The sequence below is a fragment of the Squalius cephalus genome (assembly GCF_949319135.1).
Source record: "Squalius cephalus genome assembly, chromosome: 2".
NCBI classification, from domain to species: Eukaryota; Metazoa; Chordata; class Actinopteri; order Cypriniformes; family Leuciscidae; genus Squalius; species Squalius cephalus.
This window is the reverse complement of record NC_137123.1, coordinates 23,197,223-23,218,603: the sequence shown is the minus strand read 5'-3', so window position 1 is coordinate 23,218,603 and position 21,381 is coordinate 23,197,223. Positions and strand designations below refer to the sequence as shown.

Genomic DNA, 21,381 nt, shown 5'->3' with positions numbered 1-21,381 from the left:
AGAAAGGTAGTAAAGACATCATTAAAGTAATCCATATCAACCCAGTGGGTAAACCTTGAAAAAAAAGTGACACGAGTGCTTTGTTTGCGCAAAAAAACAACATCATTTACCATTTTATTTACAAAATATTAATCTACAAAACACGTTCACGCAACAATGTCTGCTCTCCAGTCAACACAACACGCATGTGTCGTGGTGCTCTGGTGAATGCCAGTTGGGGATTAATATTTTGCAAATTGTTTGTTTTTTTTGCAAACAAAGCACTTGCGTCACTTCATTAAATTGTGACTGAAGTCACATGGATTAATTTTATGATGTCTTTACTACCAATCTGGGGCTTGAAAGTGTTAGTTGTGTAGTTGTGTACAACTAGTTGTGTTAGTTGTATAATGGAGAGACAGAAAACTCTCAGGCCCTGTTTAGTGTTTACACCTAGTCTATTAAGATATGTTTTGGTTTTGAGCTTGTCCACTTTCGACCACTTCCAGAGGTATTCGAAATCACATTAGACCGGCTTGTTTCCGTAGCCTCATGTGGTCGAGTGTGTTTGAACAGCCACAAAAGATCGCTGTCTCTCCGCCTACTGACCTAATGCATAAACATCATGGGAAGCGCGCTAGCCAGATGGGATTTAAACTTTGATGGCTGAAGACCCAAGTTTGGTTTGAAGATTAAAAAAAATGTACCAAGCACAATGTTCTCTCACCATTCTAGATTTCTAACACACACTTACCTCGTTCGCCATGGCCTTGCGGCTGTCAGAGCAGAAACAAAAGTTGCTCCTCTTTTCCGCAATCTACAGTTGTATTCATGTGTAAATTGCGCAAGCTCATTTCGTCCATTAGATCGAAAGATCTGTTAAAGCCCATACATTTACCCGCCCATAGACCCTGCTCTCAAACGAAATCAGGACAGAAGTGGTTGAAAGTGGACAAAAAAAAACACCATATGTAAACAGGAATGTGTCTGCCTTGTGATCCGATCGACTAAAACGCATCTTAATACACCAGCTATAAACAGGGCATCAGATTTCCTTAAGATCTTCATTTGTGTTCCGAAGATGAACGAATGTCTTACGACAATTTTGTGTGAACATTAAAGCAGCAACAGCATATTTTTTTTCATATAGGCCTATTGCATCTTTGATTATGGGTGACCATTGATTGTGTCTCATTCTATTATTGTCAGGCATCCAAACACTTTTTTTTAATAATTGTAAAATTGTGCATTTGGAGTGCAGGGTGTCAGGACTGATAGTCAGGGGCTCTAGGCTTGGACTTCAATCCATGTTTGCTCCGCTATTCTTGACAGCAAATTTCGAAATGAGAGAGGAAGAAAAAACGAGAGATAGACATTGAGTAACCATCAGTAACCAATGGCTGCAGCTCCTTTCCTGTGAGCGCGCGCAGCGTCAGACCTGCTGCACTTGTTCGAGGGGACTGATGGCACAGCGCGTCACGCAACGCCACAAACCTGCTCCTACTGTACATTCAAGATAGGTAAGTTTGATTTCCAGTGTATTTCCGGTCAGTATTGTTTAGATATTCAACCATGTGTATATAATCTATGTGCACGCGAACACAGTTTAAAGCCCCATTGCAGAATTTCAGTTGTTTTTTTAAGTGGGACCTACTTCTGTAATAAACTGCCTTGTAATATCTTGAGAAGACGTTTCCCCAGGTTTATTTATAATTCTGTTCAAGTCTATAGGCTAACATAAGATATGATTAATAGACAAAACACGCATTTTCGCTAAACCAGTTATTATTTTAATGTCGAGTTGTTGTTTTTACTGTCAGTGGTGCCATACGGGACACTGGCACTGGCTCAGTGTTTTCCCATTTTTACACAGAACATAACATGCTGCACTTTAATAAATTATGAACGAGAAATGGCTTGTCGTTGGGCGCTGCCTTCGAAGGTTTAGTTTATCCTCTAAAGCCAGGTTCCTCGGGGACGCCCCATATTAAAAATCGACATCTCAATAATTTGCATCGCCCATCTCACCGATTTCAAAATGATTATTGTTGCATAAGCAGCTTTTTTCTTACCGTCATATTTGACGTGATTTTGCAGGGGTGGTTTGGAAGAATGGCTGGGAATAAGTCAGTCGGGATGAGAGCGGTATCATAAGCCTCTTTTAGTTTGAATGTGAGTGTCATTCTCTGAAATAACCTTGACTGAACTGGTGTAATATCCCCCGATTAAGCCAAAGATTTTCATGATAAATTGCTGTTGGGTCACTATAATCAGGATGGGTTTTGAATCCCATCTGCGTGCATGATCTACAGGGAAACAATCAGGGACAGCTTTACCTCTCTGCAGGTTTGTACACAGAGTTCTACACCCAAGTACATTATTTATGGCACAAAGATTACAGTGTGCAACGATGTGATTACGACAGCTTTTAAAATGGCAATTAGGATTGATTCTATAAATTTGCCAAAACATTTAGTTAGGGAGCACACACTATTAAAAGTTTTACACTTACGAACAGCAGTTTTGTGAAATATCTTTTATTTTATTTATGGGCGTTGCCATGCTGAGATCATGTGACCAGCTATATCATGCAGTTGTTAGCCTACTTAAATAATAATAAAAGTGTGTAGTAATAATAATGCTAGGCTATAATAATATAGGCTACGTTTTAGTCTACCTTTTTCATGCTGCAGTTTGTTGGGAATGTGTCTAGTCATGTCTATTATATGGATAAGAATATGAGATTTTAGTTGACATAGTTGAAAATAATTAAAAGAAAACAGCTTTCACATGAAACATCAGAAGTAAAGAAAAACATGCACCAATGCCGATTGATGTCAAGTCTAAAACTGACTTGGGGGCAAATACAGCAGCATTTGAAATAGCCTATGTGTATTTTAAAAATTCTCCCTCCATAAGATGCAACATAAATTATGTTATTACATTATAAAATGCATGTTGGTGATTTTCCCAACTTCTAAATTATTAATTGTGCATCCCACGAGCTATCTTGATTTGCATTTCATTGACTTTTCAGCAAAGTCCCACTGGGTTGAAAACCACAGGATGGAGGTCCCCCACAACTGTGATGCTTTATCATCATCATTAGTTCTCAGTAAACCGAGGTTAATAAGGCGAATCATCCGAGTAATCTTTCATGAGGCCTGTTATCAGGCCTGCCAATTATTATTATATTATATAACCACTTTGTTTCCTAGAATGTCAAAATTGTGCCAAACATGAGAATAACAAGGGAGGATTAAAGGAAAAGGAAAGATTTTTTTATTTATTTTTTTAGGTTAAGTCCTCACGGAAGAGATGAGTTTTCAGTTGTCTTTTTAATGTTGTCAGGGATTCTGCATTCCGGATGAAGGTGGGGAGATCATTCCACCAGAATAAAATATATAAATAATATAAAATCAATATGAATTAATTATATACTAGTAACTGATTACATGTAATCTGGATTACATAATCAGATTCCAAAAATTAAGTATTTGTAATTAGATTATATTAAGTTTTAAAATACTCGTAATCAGACCACAGTTACTTTTTTATTGATTACATGTTATTCTCATTCTCACAATGTCATTAAATGATTCATTATCCTTTGATTCTCCCTACTGCTGCTTTTTATCATTAAAATCAATTCAAGTCAACAATAATAATAATAATAATAATAATAATAAGTAAAGTTCATGGTTCTCTGATTTCATTAATGGTCACATGACATGCAGGTAAACAAATAAAACATTTTTTAAAATCTTTTTAGTAAGGGTTTTATTTTGATTGTTTGGAATTTTTTTTAATTATTTAAAAGAAAATATGATTTAATTAATAGCTTTTCATTAAACTCACAAATATATAATGTAATATGTAATACTTCATGTTGTTGATAAAGAATGGAATATAATTAAAATACAATAAACGAGTTAGGTCAAAAGTAATCTAAAAATAGTCAGTGTAATGGGTTGTGGAGACACGAGGAGGAGAGAGAATCCAAATACATGCACGACTTTAATAACAAAAGGATAAAACACAGATAATCCAAACCAGAAATTGATGAAAATAGTCTACACGAGAAACCAGGAACATCCAGGAACATCCAACCCATAACACAAATATGATCCAACAACGACTAGCAAAACACAACTGAAAAGCACACGCTTAAATACACAGAGAAATCAGTGATAATTAAAGACAGGTGTAACTAATGATGGTAACTATAGAAACTAACACGAAAACAAGGAGTAGCAGAAACCAAACACAAGAAGGGAGTACAGAGATGATGAGAACAGTGAATAATTATTCTACATAAAAGTCCATACAAAACAAAAGGCAGGGGATTGTGACAGTCAGATTATATTACCTTAAATGTGTAATGTAATGGATTAAGTTACTAACAAAAAATGTTCGAATCAGTAATGACTACCATTTGTAAATAATCTAATCTGCTGAGCACTGTATACACACATACACACACACACACACACACACACACACACACACACACACACACACTGTATACACGCACATATATGTAAGGGATAATCCATGGCTTGCTGCATTGAATGATTTTAAAAAACAAGATGGAGCCAAAGAACCGCCCGACACGAAGTGCATTCAAATCGTTTAATGCACAAGGACTTGATAAATTGTGGCATTTCTTTGTTGTAATCCAGTATCGTTTGTCTACTGTGCCCTGGTGAAAAAGAAAATATGCTAAGTATGCTTGCAGCCAGACTAAATATTAGTATGTTAAGGCCCGGTTTCACAGACAGGGTTTATATTAAGCCAGGATTAGGCCTTAGTTCAATTAGGGCATTTAAGTAGCTTTTATAAACTTGCCTTTGAAAAAAAACATTACTGGTGTGCATCTTGAGACAAAGCAATGGCATTGACATATTTTAATATATATCAGTGCGAGTTGCTTTCGGTTGAAACTACTCAAACATGCATTTTAGTCTGAGACTAGGCTTAAACCTTGTCTGTGAAACCGGGGGTAAGTGTGTTAATGATTAGTTAACTTGAAGTGTGCTATTTTGAAACAACTAATTTTGTACTAAGTATATTTTAGTTGTAATTAAATTGTAGTAAAGCATAACTTTAAGTGGATTTACTTTTGTGTACTAAATTGGAACAACTTCAAGTATACGCCTGTGTAGGGACTAGTTGCATGCTTGATAGTGAAATTAAAGTGTACTTTATTTGTGTTACAAGTACATTACAAATTCATTACGAGTGTCTTCGAAACATACAATCAATATACATTGTTGTAAAGTGTATTTATATATATATATATATTGTTTTATTTTTTAAAGAATTATTTTTGGCATTTTCACCTGTAATTAGGATAGGACAGCTAGATAGGAAGTGAGAGAGGAGAGACAGCATCAGGAAAGGTCCACGAGCCAGGACTCGAATTCGGGTCTCCGGAAGCACATGTATACCTAAAATATATTTTTAATAAAGTGCAAATAAATACACTTTTAAAAAATAAACAGAATTTTCACTTCAAGTATATTTTTCTAAAATATATTTTTAGAATTATTTTAAAGTGTGTTAAAAGTTGTAATGTGAAAATAGGTAAAAGCATGATGCTAATATACCTTTGATATATTTAAAGATAGTACCATTTTTGTTAGTATATTTGCAATGTACTATTGAAAAAGGGAATATATTTCAAATACAATAAAATATACTTTTTTTCACTAGGGTTTTATGAGTTTAATAAAGAACTCTCGTCTTCTATCCAAACGTCATCTTTAAAGAATGATCGACGTACGGTGACCTAGATGAACTATAAATGCGAAAATACTGTTACCATTGCATTTTTGCAAAATTGCCTGAAAACCACCTCATGCGAGCGTTATTTATTTTATTTTTTTTGCACTATTTGGCAGTTTTTGCTAAATTGATGTGTTTTCATTGGACGTATTTTCAAGTCGCAGTTTCAGGTAATGGAAATGCAGTTAATGACAGCAGCACATTAATATAGAAAGGTGATTCAACTGACTTGACTGCCATATGTGCATTAAACAGTTTTTTTTTGCACACCTTCCAGCCAATCTGAATTGAGTATTTAGACAGACCATGGTGTAAATATATACACAAATACACACACACACACACACACACACACACACATACCATACATACATACATACAGGCCAGTATAAGACATTATACTGTTGGACAATCTGATCATAGATTCACATGCATCTTCTGTTCCTCTGCAGGGTTCGTTCTCTGTGAGTCAGTGTCTGTTATTTGGAGATGAAATCACATTGATGCCAATAATCATCTCTGGATTTCCCTGGCCTTATGTCGACATGGCAACAGGAAGGAAAAGTCAGTGTGTGTGTGTGTGTGTGTGTGTGTGTGTGTGTGTGTGTGTGTGTGTGTGTGTGTGTGTGTGTGTGTGTGTGTGTGTGTGTGTGTGTGTGTGTGTGTGTGTGTGTGTGTGTCTAAATAATAGACATGCATGGACATTAGGACTTCACCTAAATGTGCTTAATATATTTATAGATTCTACTTTCTCATCGTCTCTAACACGTTCAGAGTGTGTTTGTTCTAACAGCTCCCCCATACCGGGTGCAGCCTGTATTAATCATCTCAGCATGTATCTTCTGGTCCAGTATCCATCTCTGTGATCTTAACTCAACCCTTGCTTTCTCTTGACCAGGCTCCACTTCAAAAGGTGGAGTACATTTCCCTGATGATGACGAAGACGCTTCCATTAACAATAGCTGTGATGAAAAGCTTCAGGATAAACTCATTGTTGCTCTACCAGAGCCTGATGGTGCATATCTCGTTAAGGTGAAAGCATTTTATCCAGTTTTGAGTTATAAAAACCTTTAAAAAAAATAAACAAGCAAAGAAAAAAGATATACAGGTGCTGGTCATATAATTAGAATATCATCAAAAAGTTAATTTATTTCAAGAATTCAACTTAACAGGTGAAACTAATATATTATATAGACTCATTACATGCAAAGTGAGATATTTCAAGCCTTTATTTGTTATAATTTTGATGATTATGGCTTACAGCTTATGAAACCCACAAAATTAAAATCCCAGAAAATTAGAATATTACATGAAATCACACAGTAATTACAGAGTAATACCATGGTCATTGAACCAGGTTTTGGTTCTTTTGGCAGTGTGGGCAGGTGCAAATCCTGCTGGAAAATGAAGTCAGCATGAAGTGCTCTGGAAATGTCCTGGTACGGCTGCGTTGACTCTGGATTTAATAAAGCACAGTGGACCAAAGTCATCTTTTCTGATGAGAGCAAATTTTGCATCTCATTTGGAAACCAAGGTCCCAGAGTCTGGAGGAAGAATGGAGAGGCACACAATCCAAGATGCTTGAAGTCCAGTGTGAAGTTTCCACAGTCTGTGTTAGTTTGGGGAGCCATGTCATCGGCTGGTGTTGGTCCACTGTGCTGTCCACTCAACGCAACCGTCTACCAGGACATTTTCAGAGCACTTCATGCTTCCTTCAGCAGACAAGCTTTATGGAGATGCTGACTTCATTCTCCAGCAGGATTTGCACCTGCCCACACTGCCAAAATAACCAAAACCTGGTTCAATGACCATGGGATTACTGTGTAATTACTGTGTGATTTCATGTAATATTCTAATTTTCTGGGATTTTGATTATTTGGGTTTCATAAGCTGTAAGCCATAATCATCAAAATTATAACAAATAAAGGCTTGAAATATCTCACTTTGCATGTAATGAGTCTATATAATATATTAGTTTCACCTGTTAAGTTGAATTCTTGAAATAAATAAACTTTTTGATGATATTCTAATTTTATGACCAGCACCTGTATATTTCTGTAACATTTTATAATCTAAAAAAATAGCATTGCCAGTATAAGATGTGTTGCATGCTGAGATCGCTGACTGCTCAACTCTTTATTCAGGTGGGATTTTTAAGGAGCCATCACAAATATGAAATCGTCTTTTCTTTGCCCCAAGTCCCAACACTGGGCAAAGATGTCACCCTTTCCCCCGCGCTTCGTGCTACGGCAAAACCACGGCTACGTGCAACACACATCACTCCACGCCCTGAGGGTATGTGTTTTTGTGGTGGTTTTAAACCAGCTTTTACTATACTCTATATCACTTATCAAAGGCTGCTTACCACTCTTGTCTGTTCATATATTCACATTAACCTTATTAAGAGGAGAGCAGTTAAACAGAGGCTTTTCTACTGAAGCTACTTACAGTAGCCTTATTACAGACAGAGTCCCACTGGAGCAACCTGGGCTAAGTGCCTTGCTCAGGGGCACGATATTAACGAACAATACTTGTGATTTTGAAACTGCCTCAGTCTTGCTTGGGATTGAACAAGCAACCTTTGTTCAAACAGTCCAGATTCTTAACCATTCACAATGAAATCAAAATTAAATTATTATTTATGGCAGCGATTTTCAAACGGCGGACCATAATTGCACCATTTTACCATTTCTACAGATTAAAATGAGCAGCGCGTCAAAACAATGGAGCGATTCACACCACAAGCGCTTAGGATCGTTCGGCACTTATTACAAAAATTACATCCTATAATATTTGTGTCTAGAGCCAAACGCGCTTCATTCAAGCCCTTTCCGCTTTGTGCGTGTTTCTTCTCTCTCTCGCTAAAGATGTAAAGCGCCACATTAACACTGTGTCCTAACTACACGCGACACGACACCGCGACGCGCAATAAAAGGTAGGCTATCTTTTCCATGTTAATCAGAGTTTTTACCAGCCGTGACAGGGACACACGACAATTCTATTTTAGAAACAGTTTCTATTTTTCTGATGTCGCGGCTGGAACAACAAACACAAAGTGTGGCAATGATAATCTCAGGTACTGTTTATGTGCTTTATTTCATGTTAAAAGCATGCAGTGTGACTTTGAATATCATTTAGTGCTCCCAGCCTCCCACCTTTGTAGCTGTAAAAGCAACAATTGATAATTCACCTCAGATCTTGAAATTAAACAAATGGAAACAAGAAATTAAACAAATGGAAACAAGAACGTTCAAACTGTGAACAAACAAGTGTATTCCTTGACAAAGATTGTTTTAGGAACTCGGTAGCCTATGTATTTTTAATAATGTTTAAATAGTGTAATATTTGTGAATTTGATTATGTAGCCTACTTATCCATTTTCTTGCGATTGCCGTCAATTACTATCTGGTGCTGTGCAGTTTTTTTCCTTACATTTATCATTATTAATCAACATATTAATTTAATTTATTAAGAGCATTTCATAATAAACAATGTTGTAATTTGGCAAGGGATGACAAAAAACTTGTTAACGTTTTGTGCTTATGAGGAGAGTTTTGATTATTAGATGTATACATTGTTTGTTTTTAGTAGTTTATTACTTTGAGCAAAATATAAAAAATGGTCCATACTTTTCTTAAGAGGTAAACCCTGCACCCCAGTATGTTTTCTCAGTCCCAAGGCCTTCTATGTGCCATACATGTAGGTGTATAAATATATAGTAGGCCTACTGTGCAAAAGTCTTAGGCACGTTAGTATTTCACACACAAGACACTAACACACAAATGGTTTTAAGCCAGTTATTTGTATATTTTGCTGTAGTGTTTGCTGTATGAGCCTGACGACAGCCGGTATGATCTCACCATCATCGAGTCTGTCTGGGATTACATGAAGATACAGAAGAAACTGAGACAGACTAAATCCAGAAGAACTGTGGCAACGTCTCCAAGACTTGAAGAAACCTGCCAGCAAAGCTACCTTAAAAACTATGCGCAAGTGTACCTGGACAAAAAGCTGTTTTAAAAGCAAAGGGTCACACCAAATATTGATTTGATTTATTTAATAGGAGTTAATTGATAATTCAAATCTATTTATGACATTATTTTTGAAAGCATCCTCACTTTACAGCATTTTTACACAATGCCGAAAACTTTTCACAGTACTGTAGCTTTGCAGGTAGGTTTCTTCAAGCATCTTGGAGACGTTGCTACAGATTTAGCCTGTCTCTGTTTTTTCAATTACTTCATGTATTTTCAGACTCCTTGTGCATTCAAAAATTTCACTGGATTATTACAATTAATGGCAAAAGAACTGTTTGGAAATGTAAGCTGATATTGACACAGTACAGCAAAGGATATAAATAACTGACTTAAAACTATTTTTTGGGTGAAAATGCTAATGTGCCTAAGCCTTTTGCACAGTACTATATATATATATATATATATATATATATATATATACTTAATTATTTCAAACTTTTGACCAGTAGTGTAAGTAGCACTATCAGAGCAGTTAATGTGGGTAAAAGATTGTTTGTATCCCTGACAGGTAATAAAACATCAAGCCAAATGCTAGACGTCATGTTACGATCAATAGCCACACTCCTATTTCAATCCGTCATCATTCTCTCCATTAGCTGAAACACACTTAGTGCGTTTATAGTGGTTTCATTTTTCCCACAGTTGAATCTCTAGGGAAATCTTGGAAAGTTTGCCATATCCGAGAATACAATTTACATTCTAAAAGAAGATGCAAGCACTTTGCACTCAGTTAGATGATTATTTCTCTTAATTGATTTCGATCCTCAATCTTATGCTGGTCACTGATACTTTTACTTTCACCTGTCTTTTTTATTGTCCCTGTTATTTTGTGATGTCTTTGTACCCCTCTCTATCTGTATCCATTCCACCCATTGGCTTCTCTGCTTCGTCTTTCTCTGCTCTTTTAAGGGGGAGTGCGGGTGGTTTGCGAGTACAGCGCTCAGCAGGAGGGAGTGGTGCAGGAGGAACTCACCCTGGTCAACAGGAGCAGAAGGGACAGCAGCATTCGAGTTAGATTACAGGCCAGAGTTATGGGTGAGATACACTCTCTACACACACCAACTGCTGACAGATCTCTAGTCGTTCATAACAGAGCCTTCATGAGGTGGAGTCAAGTGTGTAGTTTTTGGACCAGTAGCTGTCTCTGAATAATAAGCTGGGGGAAGAGAAATTATAATAAAAATTAAAAAAAAAAATGATATGAAATGACAATACTGCTGGTAACACTTTACAATAAGGTTTCATTTGTAACCATTAGTTAATGCATTAAAGTTTCCCTATTATGCTATTTTAAAGTTTCTACAATTGGTTTACATGCATCCAAGATTAATAAAAAGAACACACTTTAATTTTCTGATAATATACATTGCAGCATCACCCTATTCTCACAGTGTCTGAAATGGTTGGATCAAGAATCTGGTCTCTCTAAACCCCTCCTTTCTAAGAGTCTACTCTGCGCTGATTGGTCAGATGGCCCAGTCTGTTGTGATTGGTCTACTGCTTACAGTGCATGTCGGAAAAACGAAACATCCATTGCCATATCTGAATTTCAGCTCTGGAAGCTTCCTCAGCGCTTGATACACACACAGTGAGACGAACAGTAAAGATGGCATCCTCATCCTTTGGAAGTGCATGCAAAGTGGATTTCCCGGCATGTCGACAATACAAACCAAACTCTACCAGGCCTCGGCTTCAACTACAGTGTTCGTGGGCAGCCAATGAAGACCATTGGCAGGCATTATGCAAATTTGTTACAAACCTTTATAGGTTGCAGGAAGCAAGACTGGAATTACTGATGAATCCTTTGTGATCTTTGAAACTCTGTAGACTTTTTACATTCACAAACAGCTAAATTACACTACATAAAAGGTAATATCCGAAAAAGAAGTTTAATTAACATGACCTAACAATGAGCAATATATTCATAAATAAGATTAATACATGTATTTTAATAAAAGTATTATTCATTGTTATTTTATTTAAACTATTATCGTTAGCTTATGCTAACAAATGTAACCTTATTATAAAGTGTTACCAAAATATTATTCACATCACTTGCCACAAATGTAAGCCAAAACTCTAAACTTTCTAGTCTGCTTGGGAAACAATACCAGAATTGGTAATATTACTATTTTTGGTAATATTTTGTAGAATGGATTCTGAATTAGATTTTTATTAAAAAAGCCCAAATGGCTCAATTTGATTATTAAGAAACATTGTGAGAATTCATTTGTAAATGGAAAAATGTCCCTCCACTAAAATAATAAACCACCTATTGTCTTTCACAGAGCGCCACCACGGAACACCAATGTTACTTGATGGAGTGCGGTGTGTTGGTGAAGAAAAACACACAAAATAATGACACGAAGAATATGTGACTAAACCAGTTTGCTTTGTGCAAATGATAAGAATAAACCGAAATGAATGCACATGTGAATGTGCCTCAGAATGTGAACAAACCATCTCACCCCTATCCTGTAGGATCAGTTTCAACTGATTTGTTTGTGCACTAATGCAAAAATAGAGCCTCTGTTCTAGAGGCTACTTGTCACGTCAGCTAATGGAATCACATATTTAACTTTAGTTTAATTGTTTAACTAACAGAATTGTAAAGGTCATGGGTTATTATTACAACAGAATTGAATTAAAAAGCTAAATCAATTAAAAAAGCAATACCAATGCATCTGGCCAATGATAAAATAAGTCAGAAGTTCAACTTAGTTCAGCTTTTCTCTGCTGTTTGTATAGATATTCACTAACATTCACTCCAGAATTTTACATTAGCCACAAACTGAAACAATCTTTTTTTGTTTGGTTCAGCTTGATAATGTATTGAATTTAAAGTGTGTTTCAAGAGCACTCAACTTACTCTATTTATTTTGCCAAGTGCTAACTGAACCACATCATAGGGTTGTCTGAAGAAAATAATCTATGTATAATCATGTGCATATGCACTATATATACATGATTATATATATATATATATATATATATATATATATATATATATATATATATATATATATATATATATATATATATATATATATATATATATATTTATTTATTTATTTTTATTCTAGAAAAAGTTATTGTTTTGATCTTCTTGTTATATATATAGGAAATATGCTAAGACACTGGACTCCCTGCAAGGAAGGTAATTTTAAAGAGGATATATTATGCCTTTTTATAAAGTCTTGATTTTGTTTTTGGAGTCTGCTAAAATAGGTTTTCATGCTTGAATGTTCGAAAAATGCATTATTTTTCACATATTTTACATTGTTGCAGATTGTCATTATCGCTCTGTTTAGTTCCTGTCTCTATGCATCCCATCCTTCCGAAAAGCGCAATATGCTCTGATTGGTCGGCTCGATCAGTGTGTTTGATTAGTCAGCCGCTTCGAGAGTGTTTCGGAAATGTCAACAACTACTAACCCAACTCAACCAGGCCTCACCCCCTTTTTTATTGCATATGTCTTGGGTGAGAATTCTTTAAATGAGGGATATTGTGACGTGTACGTTCCCAGAAGAAAACTCAAGACTACAATCGAGGCATTTGAGGAAGTTCAGAAACAGTGCTTACTGATATAGAGAATAACTCCCTTTGGAGTGACTTTGTGCTTTTTTAATGCCCAAACTGCAACATTACACACTAAAGAAAGTTGACAATGTAAAAAAAGCATATAGATCCTCTTTAAATTCTATAGAAATCTCTTACTGCAAAATGATTTGCAACTCATACAGACACAGATGCTCTTGGGACCAAGACACACAAAAGTCATCATGTATTTATGAGTATTAGTGACATTGTCTTTGGTGAAGCTGCAAATTTGACTATGAAGTTGACAAATGCAAATGTGAAGCAAGGCAAAACTTTCAAACAGCAAATCGAGATATAATATTGCTCATTCTACTCATCTTTTGTATTTGAGAGATCTGGTATTTGAATTTGACCAATAAGCTTCCAAAACCTTTTGATAGTGATTGCTATATTTTTTTGTTGAGGGCAATAACAAGCAAAAATATTATCTCACATAACCTTGGCTTGGGTCAGGGAAGTAGCACCTTCTAGAAACACTAGATGGTGTTGCTCCCTGTGTTCACACAGCAGGAAAAAAAACAGTTTAAGGAATACTAATAGAAGGTGTTCGTATTATGGTGCGTGTTCTGTATATACATATGTGGAAATCACTGAAAATGGTTTTAATTGACCAATAAACGCCATTCACGACTTATATATCTTGCCAAACCAAATAAAAGAAAATTCCTAAACTTTACACTTGCCTAGAATCACGTTCAGAATGTTTTTGACTACAGGTATAAGGAAGTGCGCACTAGAAGAGACACTAATGCAAGAGAAAAAAAAAAGAAAAAAAGGCTTAGAACAGCAACTGAATGGAGGACATACAAATACAAAGACCTATTAATGATGAAAATCTCTCAACATCATAAATTATTAGTTTCACTACTCTGGCTTTTGAGTATTATTTCAGTACTAAATATGCCTCCTTTTTTCCAAACAGCTTTAAGTTTGTGACAGTTTGCGATTTTTCATGCAGGTATTTTATTAATCTCTCAGAAAGTCCAGCCAAATTTTTTGAGCTACAGACTTTTTCCAACATTTTTTATTGGAGTATTCTTTAAAAAATTATTTCTCTTTAGTCTCTTTATTAAGCAGCTGAATTTAGTTTGAGGTCTTCAAATTGTAAATGTACAGTTGTTAGGAGCTATCTTGGTGACTAAGGTTAAGTCTAGTTTAACAGTCATGTATTCTCAGCTTCCTCTTGCACTATTTGCCAGTAGAGGTATTTGAGCACTGTAAATAGAAAAAATCATATATAAAAGTACATATTTTTAAAGTCCTGCGTCACTACAACATTCCCATTCTGTAAATATGGTGGTTCACGTCAGAGAGCTCCAGGGCAGCATGTTAGAAAACTCACAAAGGATTTTTTTACAAAACATATCTGCTTGAATCTTAGTCTGACTTATGAATTTGAATGCACATAAGTATTACATCCTTACTAAATCTCTACTTTAGATGTTTAATATGATCAACTTTAAATGTATTCACTACTTCAATATATCGGGAATACAGTGACCAAAAAGCATACTGTGCATATAAAAATGTCATTGCATTCAATAAAAAATATCAAAACAAGTGGCATCAGCAAACAAATGTTGGACCTTTTCTCAGGCTTAAATGGAATAGCTAATGCTATTCAAACCTTTGTGTGTTTGTACTATCATTCTTCCAAACAAAATGTCAAGTGTATGTAAAGTACTGTATACTTCCTTATTATGCATAATATTTCCTTGAAGATGTTTATTGTCACCGTAATAGGCTATAATACTATATAAACTATTGTTTGCAACAAGTCTTTTCTGATCAGCCTGTCTTTCTACTTAAGAGTTCCTTAAACCTGTTCAGGTTCTTTTTTTAAATTTTTTTAAGGGGAATTTTGAGAACTTCTTGACTGGAAAGAGTGCGTGGCCTTCAGTTTAACAAGTTCAATTAGTGACAATGTATGTGAAATTCAACAAAGAGGATCATTCTCATTGGCTGTGCTGATGCTGTTCATGCTCACACTGCATGCTCACTGGTATGTCTGACGCATGAATATTACATAGCTGAACATGTTAGATAAACATGGCTGGTAAGGAAACACCAAGCTGTTGTTTTAACAGGTGTAGTCAGACCAAATGAAAAGCATTAGTGGTTTAAAGCCACTAAAGTCAAATCTATAGAAACAAACTTAAAATGATCAAACATCCACTGAATCATCATACACGTATTGGTAACTGTCACAGCACCATTTTCAACCAAATCATCAGATTTGAAGGATCCTCATTTACCATGACCAACCCATCAGTTCTTGTTAAATAACTTGACTTGAAATATGCTTTCTAAATATTATTTTCTTCAGAAACAAATTCCAGTGTTCTCTTTGCCAACCAGTGTCCGTATCAGCTACAAAACAGATCATCAGATAAAAAAATAAAACTCACATTTCAGCACCATCAACTTCATAATGACCCTCCTCGTACTCCAAAATGTGGTTAAGAAGGTACACGCACACAAAGAAAATGAAAAGGAATTAAAATGAAAAAGTTTTGGCATTTTAAAAGTGCACATGTCTATATATTCATTTAATGCATTTGTCAGGAAAAACAACAACATTAGTAACAGTACAAGAAAATATTTCCATAATGTTTCCTAATAAATTGCATTCAGCTAAACTATATTACCTTATGTTTACATTTTGATATCTATAGACTCTACAGACAAACCAATCAGACCAGTTTTCAGTTAAACTTTATCTGTCAATGTCATTTTTTATCTTTTGGCAAGTATTCTGATTTGTCTAAGACTTGAGCAAGACAAGTGAAGAGTGGTTCAGTTGCACAATGTCATACAGAGGGTGTGAATCTGACAAAAAAAAAAACATTACATAAAAATCCATGAACATCCTAGTCACACAATTAATGCTTTTAGGTTTGAGATATTGACTCCAGCGTTGAATGTCATGGAATGACATTGAAATGTCATGTCGGCGTTAACCTCATATCTTGGTTTATTTATTGAATCTTGGACAGTTCTCTCAAGAATAAAGGAAGCCCATGCCATAGACATTCAGGCTTCAGGCATGATAATCTGTTGTTATACAGGTACATTAGCCGTATTTGCAGCCGTAAAATACAGCAAAGCGCTCACAAATGCAGAAAAAAACACAATCTGCACTGGTGGGGCTAAAGCTATTTTAGTGCTATTGTTGAACACAAGCCAGAAAAAAACATTTTTAAATGTTTTTAAAAGTTGTCTCTTCTGCTCACCAAGGCTGCATTTATTAAATCCAAAATACAGCGAAATTGTGAAATATTTTTACAATTTAAAATAATTGTTTTCTATTTGAATATATTTTAAAATGTAATTTATTCCTGTGATCAAAGCTGAATTTTCAGCATCATTACTCTAGTCTTCAGTGTCACATGATCCTTCAGAAATCATTCTAATATGATGATTTGATGCTCAAGAAACATTTATTATTACTATTATTATTATTATCAATGTTGAAAACAGTTATGTATATGTTTTCAGGATTCTTTGATGAATAGAAAGTTCAAAAGAACAGCATTGATCTGAAATAGAAAGCTTTTGTAATATTATACACTATTGTTCAAAAGTTTGGGATCAGTAATTTATATATATATATATATTTTTTTTTTTTTTTTTTTTTTAAGAAATTAAAGAAATTAATACTTTTATTTAGCAAGGATGCATTAAATTCATCAATAGTGAGAGTAAAGACATTTATAATTTTACAAACGCTTTCTATTTCAGATAAATGTTCTTTTGAACTTTGTATTATTATTATATTATTACTTTCTTTGTAATATATAAAGACTTCAAAAAGGGACTATAATATTGGCATTTGTGTTTAATAATCAGTTTGGACTAATTAGTTCTGAATAATGACTATATTGTCTTTTAAAGCTGCTTTACAGCAGAATTTGAATTGGTCTCATATTATTTGATGAAATTTCTGCCATTTAGTCTTTTATTTTCCTGTTTATTATTGTGAAGCTGCTTTGAATCAATCTGTATTGTATAAAGCACAAAATAAAGGTGACACACGTGAACACTAGTACCATACAGTGTCCTCCACTAATATTGGCATCCTTGTTAAATATGAGCAAAGGCGTCTGTGAAAATAAATCTGCATTGTTTATCCATTTGATTGATCTTTATTTAAAAAATTCCCAAAATTCTAACCTTTCATTGAAATAAAACAATTGGGGGAAACTCACATTATGAAATAAATGTTTTTCTCCAATGCATGTTGGCCACAATTATTGGCAACCCAGAAATTCTTATGAGAATTTCTATACCTATGTATAGAAATTTCTATACCTATGTCTTGCTCTACCTATACATAGACTTCTTGTTTCACATGAGTATAAATATGAGGAAACACAAAGGCCAAATTCCTTTAATCATTCATCAGAATGAGTAACACCAAAGAATGTAGTTCTGATGTGCAGCAAAAGATTGTTGACCTTCACAAAATAGAAAGTGGCTGTCAAGAAAATAGGTAAAGCATTTCCACCATCAGGGCAAAAATTGAGAAGTTCCAACAAAAGAGGTTAAGAAATCAGCCTGGAAGAGGACATGTGTCTATTGACTTCCTAATGCATGAGGCCAAAGACTCTTCAAGTATCACAGATGGAGAATTGCAGAGATTAGTTAGTTCATTTTTGTGAAAATTTGTAATGAAAGATCAAAAGGATAAACAATGCAGATTTATTTTCACTGCCTTCTTTGATCATATTTACCAAGGGTACCTAAAATTCTGAGCATGGCTGTATATACATCGAACAGAGCCAGATAAATGCAACATTAAAGTTATGTTTAGATGAAAAATGATTTTGTGTATTTCTGATTCTGTAAGTCAGAATCAACTTCCAAGTATTGTATTCTGCAGTAGTCATAACTGTTTAGTACATTTTTGCTGCCCCTATGCATTAAAAAAAGTAATTTTCATGGCACTTATGCCACTTCCCACACAACTTCTGTTTTCACCATATATTTGTTCGCCTTGTTTTATTTAAGATGACATTGACTATGTAATATCGCAGGAAACAAGTCAAGGGCCATAAAATTAATATAGCCAAAGGCAAAAAAAAAAAAAAAAAGCGAAGTGGTCCTGACTGAAATTGCAGACCTGCACATTAGAAAACAGCAGAAGTTCAACAGACTGTTTTCACATGGCTATAGTCTTTATTTTAAATGGAACTATGAATGATATACTCTCTTAACAAGAATGTTCTTTCCACATAACAAAAATACCTTATAAAATGCACTTGCTTGCTTTCACAATGGATTCTGTCTAAACATCATCACTTCTGTTACTTTGGTTGAAGGTTTCCACAAACATTAAATATCCTTGCGATTTAACCATGCTCTCATTCAAAACACAAATGCATTTATTCTATATAGCTAATATAAGCAAATTATTATAGCTATTTGCACATCAGGGCAAAATTCACAACTGCTCTATCTGATCTGATATTATTATGGGTTGTGTTGATATTTTATTATTTTTAAATTACTATGTAGACTGTAAAACAGACAAAAACAACATTCTTTCCATACTCCTTCAGTTAGTCTTTTTAGAGTCTTCAAAAACAGGTTTTGCATATTTTGCAGCTACGGTCAATGGTTGGCAAAGAGAACACTGGAATTTTTTTCTGAAGGAAATAATAACATTTAGAAAGCATATTTCAAGTTGAGTTATTAACAAGAACTGATGGGTTGGTCATGGTAAAAGAAGACATACAGCACATGCTGATCTATATCACAGCTTACTCATGATTTTACACATTTCTCTGATCTCAGATCAGTTCCAAGATGTATATGTGATTTTATTACATGGGAGGGCAGTTTATAAATGAGAATGACTTAACTCAAATTAATAAGTTGGCAGATTGTTTTGTTTTTTTCCAGATGAACTTGCAAAGCATTGTGCGCAAAAACTCATTTTTAAGTGTATATAAAAAAATCTTGGATTAGGTTGACTGCATGAATTAAACTTTTTTTGTGAATTTTTGCTGAACCAACCCCACAAACCATTTACGCTTATTTCAATTTGGGTTTTTTTACAGTGCAAATAACTATATCATATTCATAATCTAATTTAGTTTAATACATGTATAAACAAATGTATCCTGTTGTAAAGTGTTGTTTTTCTCTAAATGTCAGATCTGTTTTCGTGACATGCAGCGTGATCTATTATTTATGTTAAATACATCAGATGAGATGTGTTGCTGCCCAGTGTGAGTCTAAGTCTTAAGTGTTCTGCACCAAGAAACAAAATATTGACTGAAATTAAAATATCTGAAAAAATTCTACCAATTAACTGTGAAGGATTTTTTTTAAATTAATCATAAAGCATAGTTTAGTTTAGTTTAGTATGATGTGAACAGTCCCTTTTGATAAAAATAGCAGCTTTAGCCTCTATGGCTAATTTCCAGCTGTAGTCCCCGGCCAGTTGTTAGTAGGCATACATCAAATAAAATACATTACAATTATATTTACAGCAGGGCTAAGCAAGAGGGAGTAAGACATACAAACGTGTGGCACACAATTGAGGCAAGCACAAACAAACAAGCACAAATTGCAAAGGCATAAAAACAATTCATGCATTAAAACAATACAAATCGACATACAAAATAATCACACAGAGGCCACATTGAAACACATGCAGGACCTAACACTGAGGCAGGCAGGAGAGATATAGTGGCAGCAGCATGACCATGTCACATCAAATACACATCACATCTGTCAGATTAATGTGTGCAGTTATAATTGTCGGACAGCCAGTTTTTAAGGTGTTTAGTAAAGGTGAAATACGTATGTATATCTTTGATTATAGAGGGCAATGAATTCCAGTTTTGTATTGCTGTAACAGGAAATGATAATTGACCAAATGTGCTTTTCCTGAATGGGATTAGAAGGTCACCTCGTGTGCTGCTTCTGGTGATCTGACTGCTATTATTACGTTGGATTATGAATGAATTAAAAGGAGCAGGAGAGGTATTATGCAAAATTTTGTAGACCTGACAGATGTTTTTGTATTTGATTCCCAGCTTAGCAGTTTATGGTTATTAAGAATAATACAATGAACTGTTAGGCTTCTGGTCCAAAACTTTGAGAGTTTTTTATAAAGAATTACTAATGGCTTTAGTGATAAACTGTTAGTTTGTCCCCAGCTTGTCAGACAATATGTTAGATGTGACAATCATGGCATCCATAAATAATTTGGCAGCATTAAAAGTAAGTGCATTTCTAATATAAGTCTGTTATAAGTAAGTCTGTTTGATTATTGCTGCGCAGCAGGCTAGACACTAGATATCTTCTAGTGTTTTAGTGGAGCAGGTTAGTGGAACACTAAAGGCCATATTCCCAAGTGATAGTGTTCAAAAAGGTAGAGACGTCGACCGACTCAAAGCCAGATGTCGACTGTAGATGCAGTGTTAAGAGTATAAATATTATTAAGTGTCAGCTGTAGAGGCTTGTGTGTCGACTGGAGGTAAACTTAAGTCAGGCCACAGTTGAGTAGGGGGATTTCTACCACATAAGTTTTCTTCAAACAGTATTGTTTTTTGTAAGACACAATATATTAAATCTATCCTCAAAAGCAGACTAAGATTGAAAAAAGTCAGCCACGGATTGACATCAGCTTATCGTCCCTAAGGCAGTAACCAAGAATGCTGAGCTATAATCAGTGCTAAGCTGAAATTCAGGTTTAAGGTGTATGAATTCAGAAATGGGCTTGACATTTCAAATAAATGTGCTATGTGCTGTTCCACCTGTTATAGGAGTAAAAAAAAAAAAAAAAAAAAAAATCCAACCCATAATAGCATGAATTGTTTGCACTTTAACTGGAAGAAACAATCTGACTGGTTTAGTCTTCACTCAGAACTGAAGAAGGAGGACAATCTTTGTCTGTAACACTTATTTTTCAAAATATGATCTGGATTTTATTATTTTTATGGTAACCTAGAGAATTGGACATGGG

At 34.8% G+C, this 21,381-nt stretch overlaps 1 protein-coding gene across 1 annotated transcript; it reads left to right on the top strand.

Annotated features, from left to right (window-relative positions):
* Nucleotides 1-1,422: 1,422 nt before the first annotated feature.
* adisspa (adipose secreted signaling protein a) lies at nucleotides 1,423-12,466 on the top strand. The gene is made up of 6 exons (XM_079864894.1): nucleotides 1,423-1,499; nucleotides 6,219-6,330; nucleotides 6,665-6,798; nucleotides 7,911-8,061; nucleotides 10,713-10,838; nucleotides 12,092-12,466. The coding sequence occupies exons 2-6, from the start codon at nucleotides 6,270-6,272 to the stop codon at nucleotides 12,160-12,162; spliced, it is 543 nt and encodes a 180-aa protein (XP_079721020.1). The 5' UTR covers nucleotides 1,423-1,499; nucleotides 6,219-6,269; the 3' UTR covers nucleotides 12,163-12,466.
* Nucleotides 12,467-21,381: the final 8,915 nt, after the last annotated feature.

Excerpts from the sequence above, each read along its gene's own strand:
- adisspa (XM_079864894.1), top strand. The coding sequence starts at position 6,270 with ATGCCAATAATCATCTCTGGATTTCCCTGGCCTTATGTCGACATGGCA. Across the intron at positions 6,799-7,910 it reads ATGGTGCATATCTCGTTAAG|GTGGGATTTTTAAGGAGCCA; the intron begins GTGAAAGCATTT and ends CTCTTTATTCAG. Across the intron at positions 8,062-10,712 it reads CATCACTCCACGCCCTGAGG|GGGGAGTGCGGGTGGTTTGC; the intron begins GTATGTGTTTTT and ends TGCTCTTTTAAG.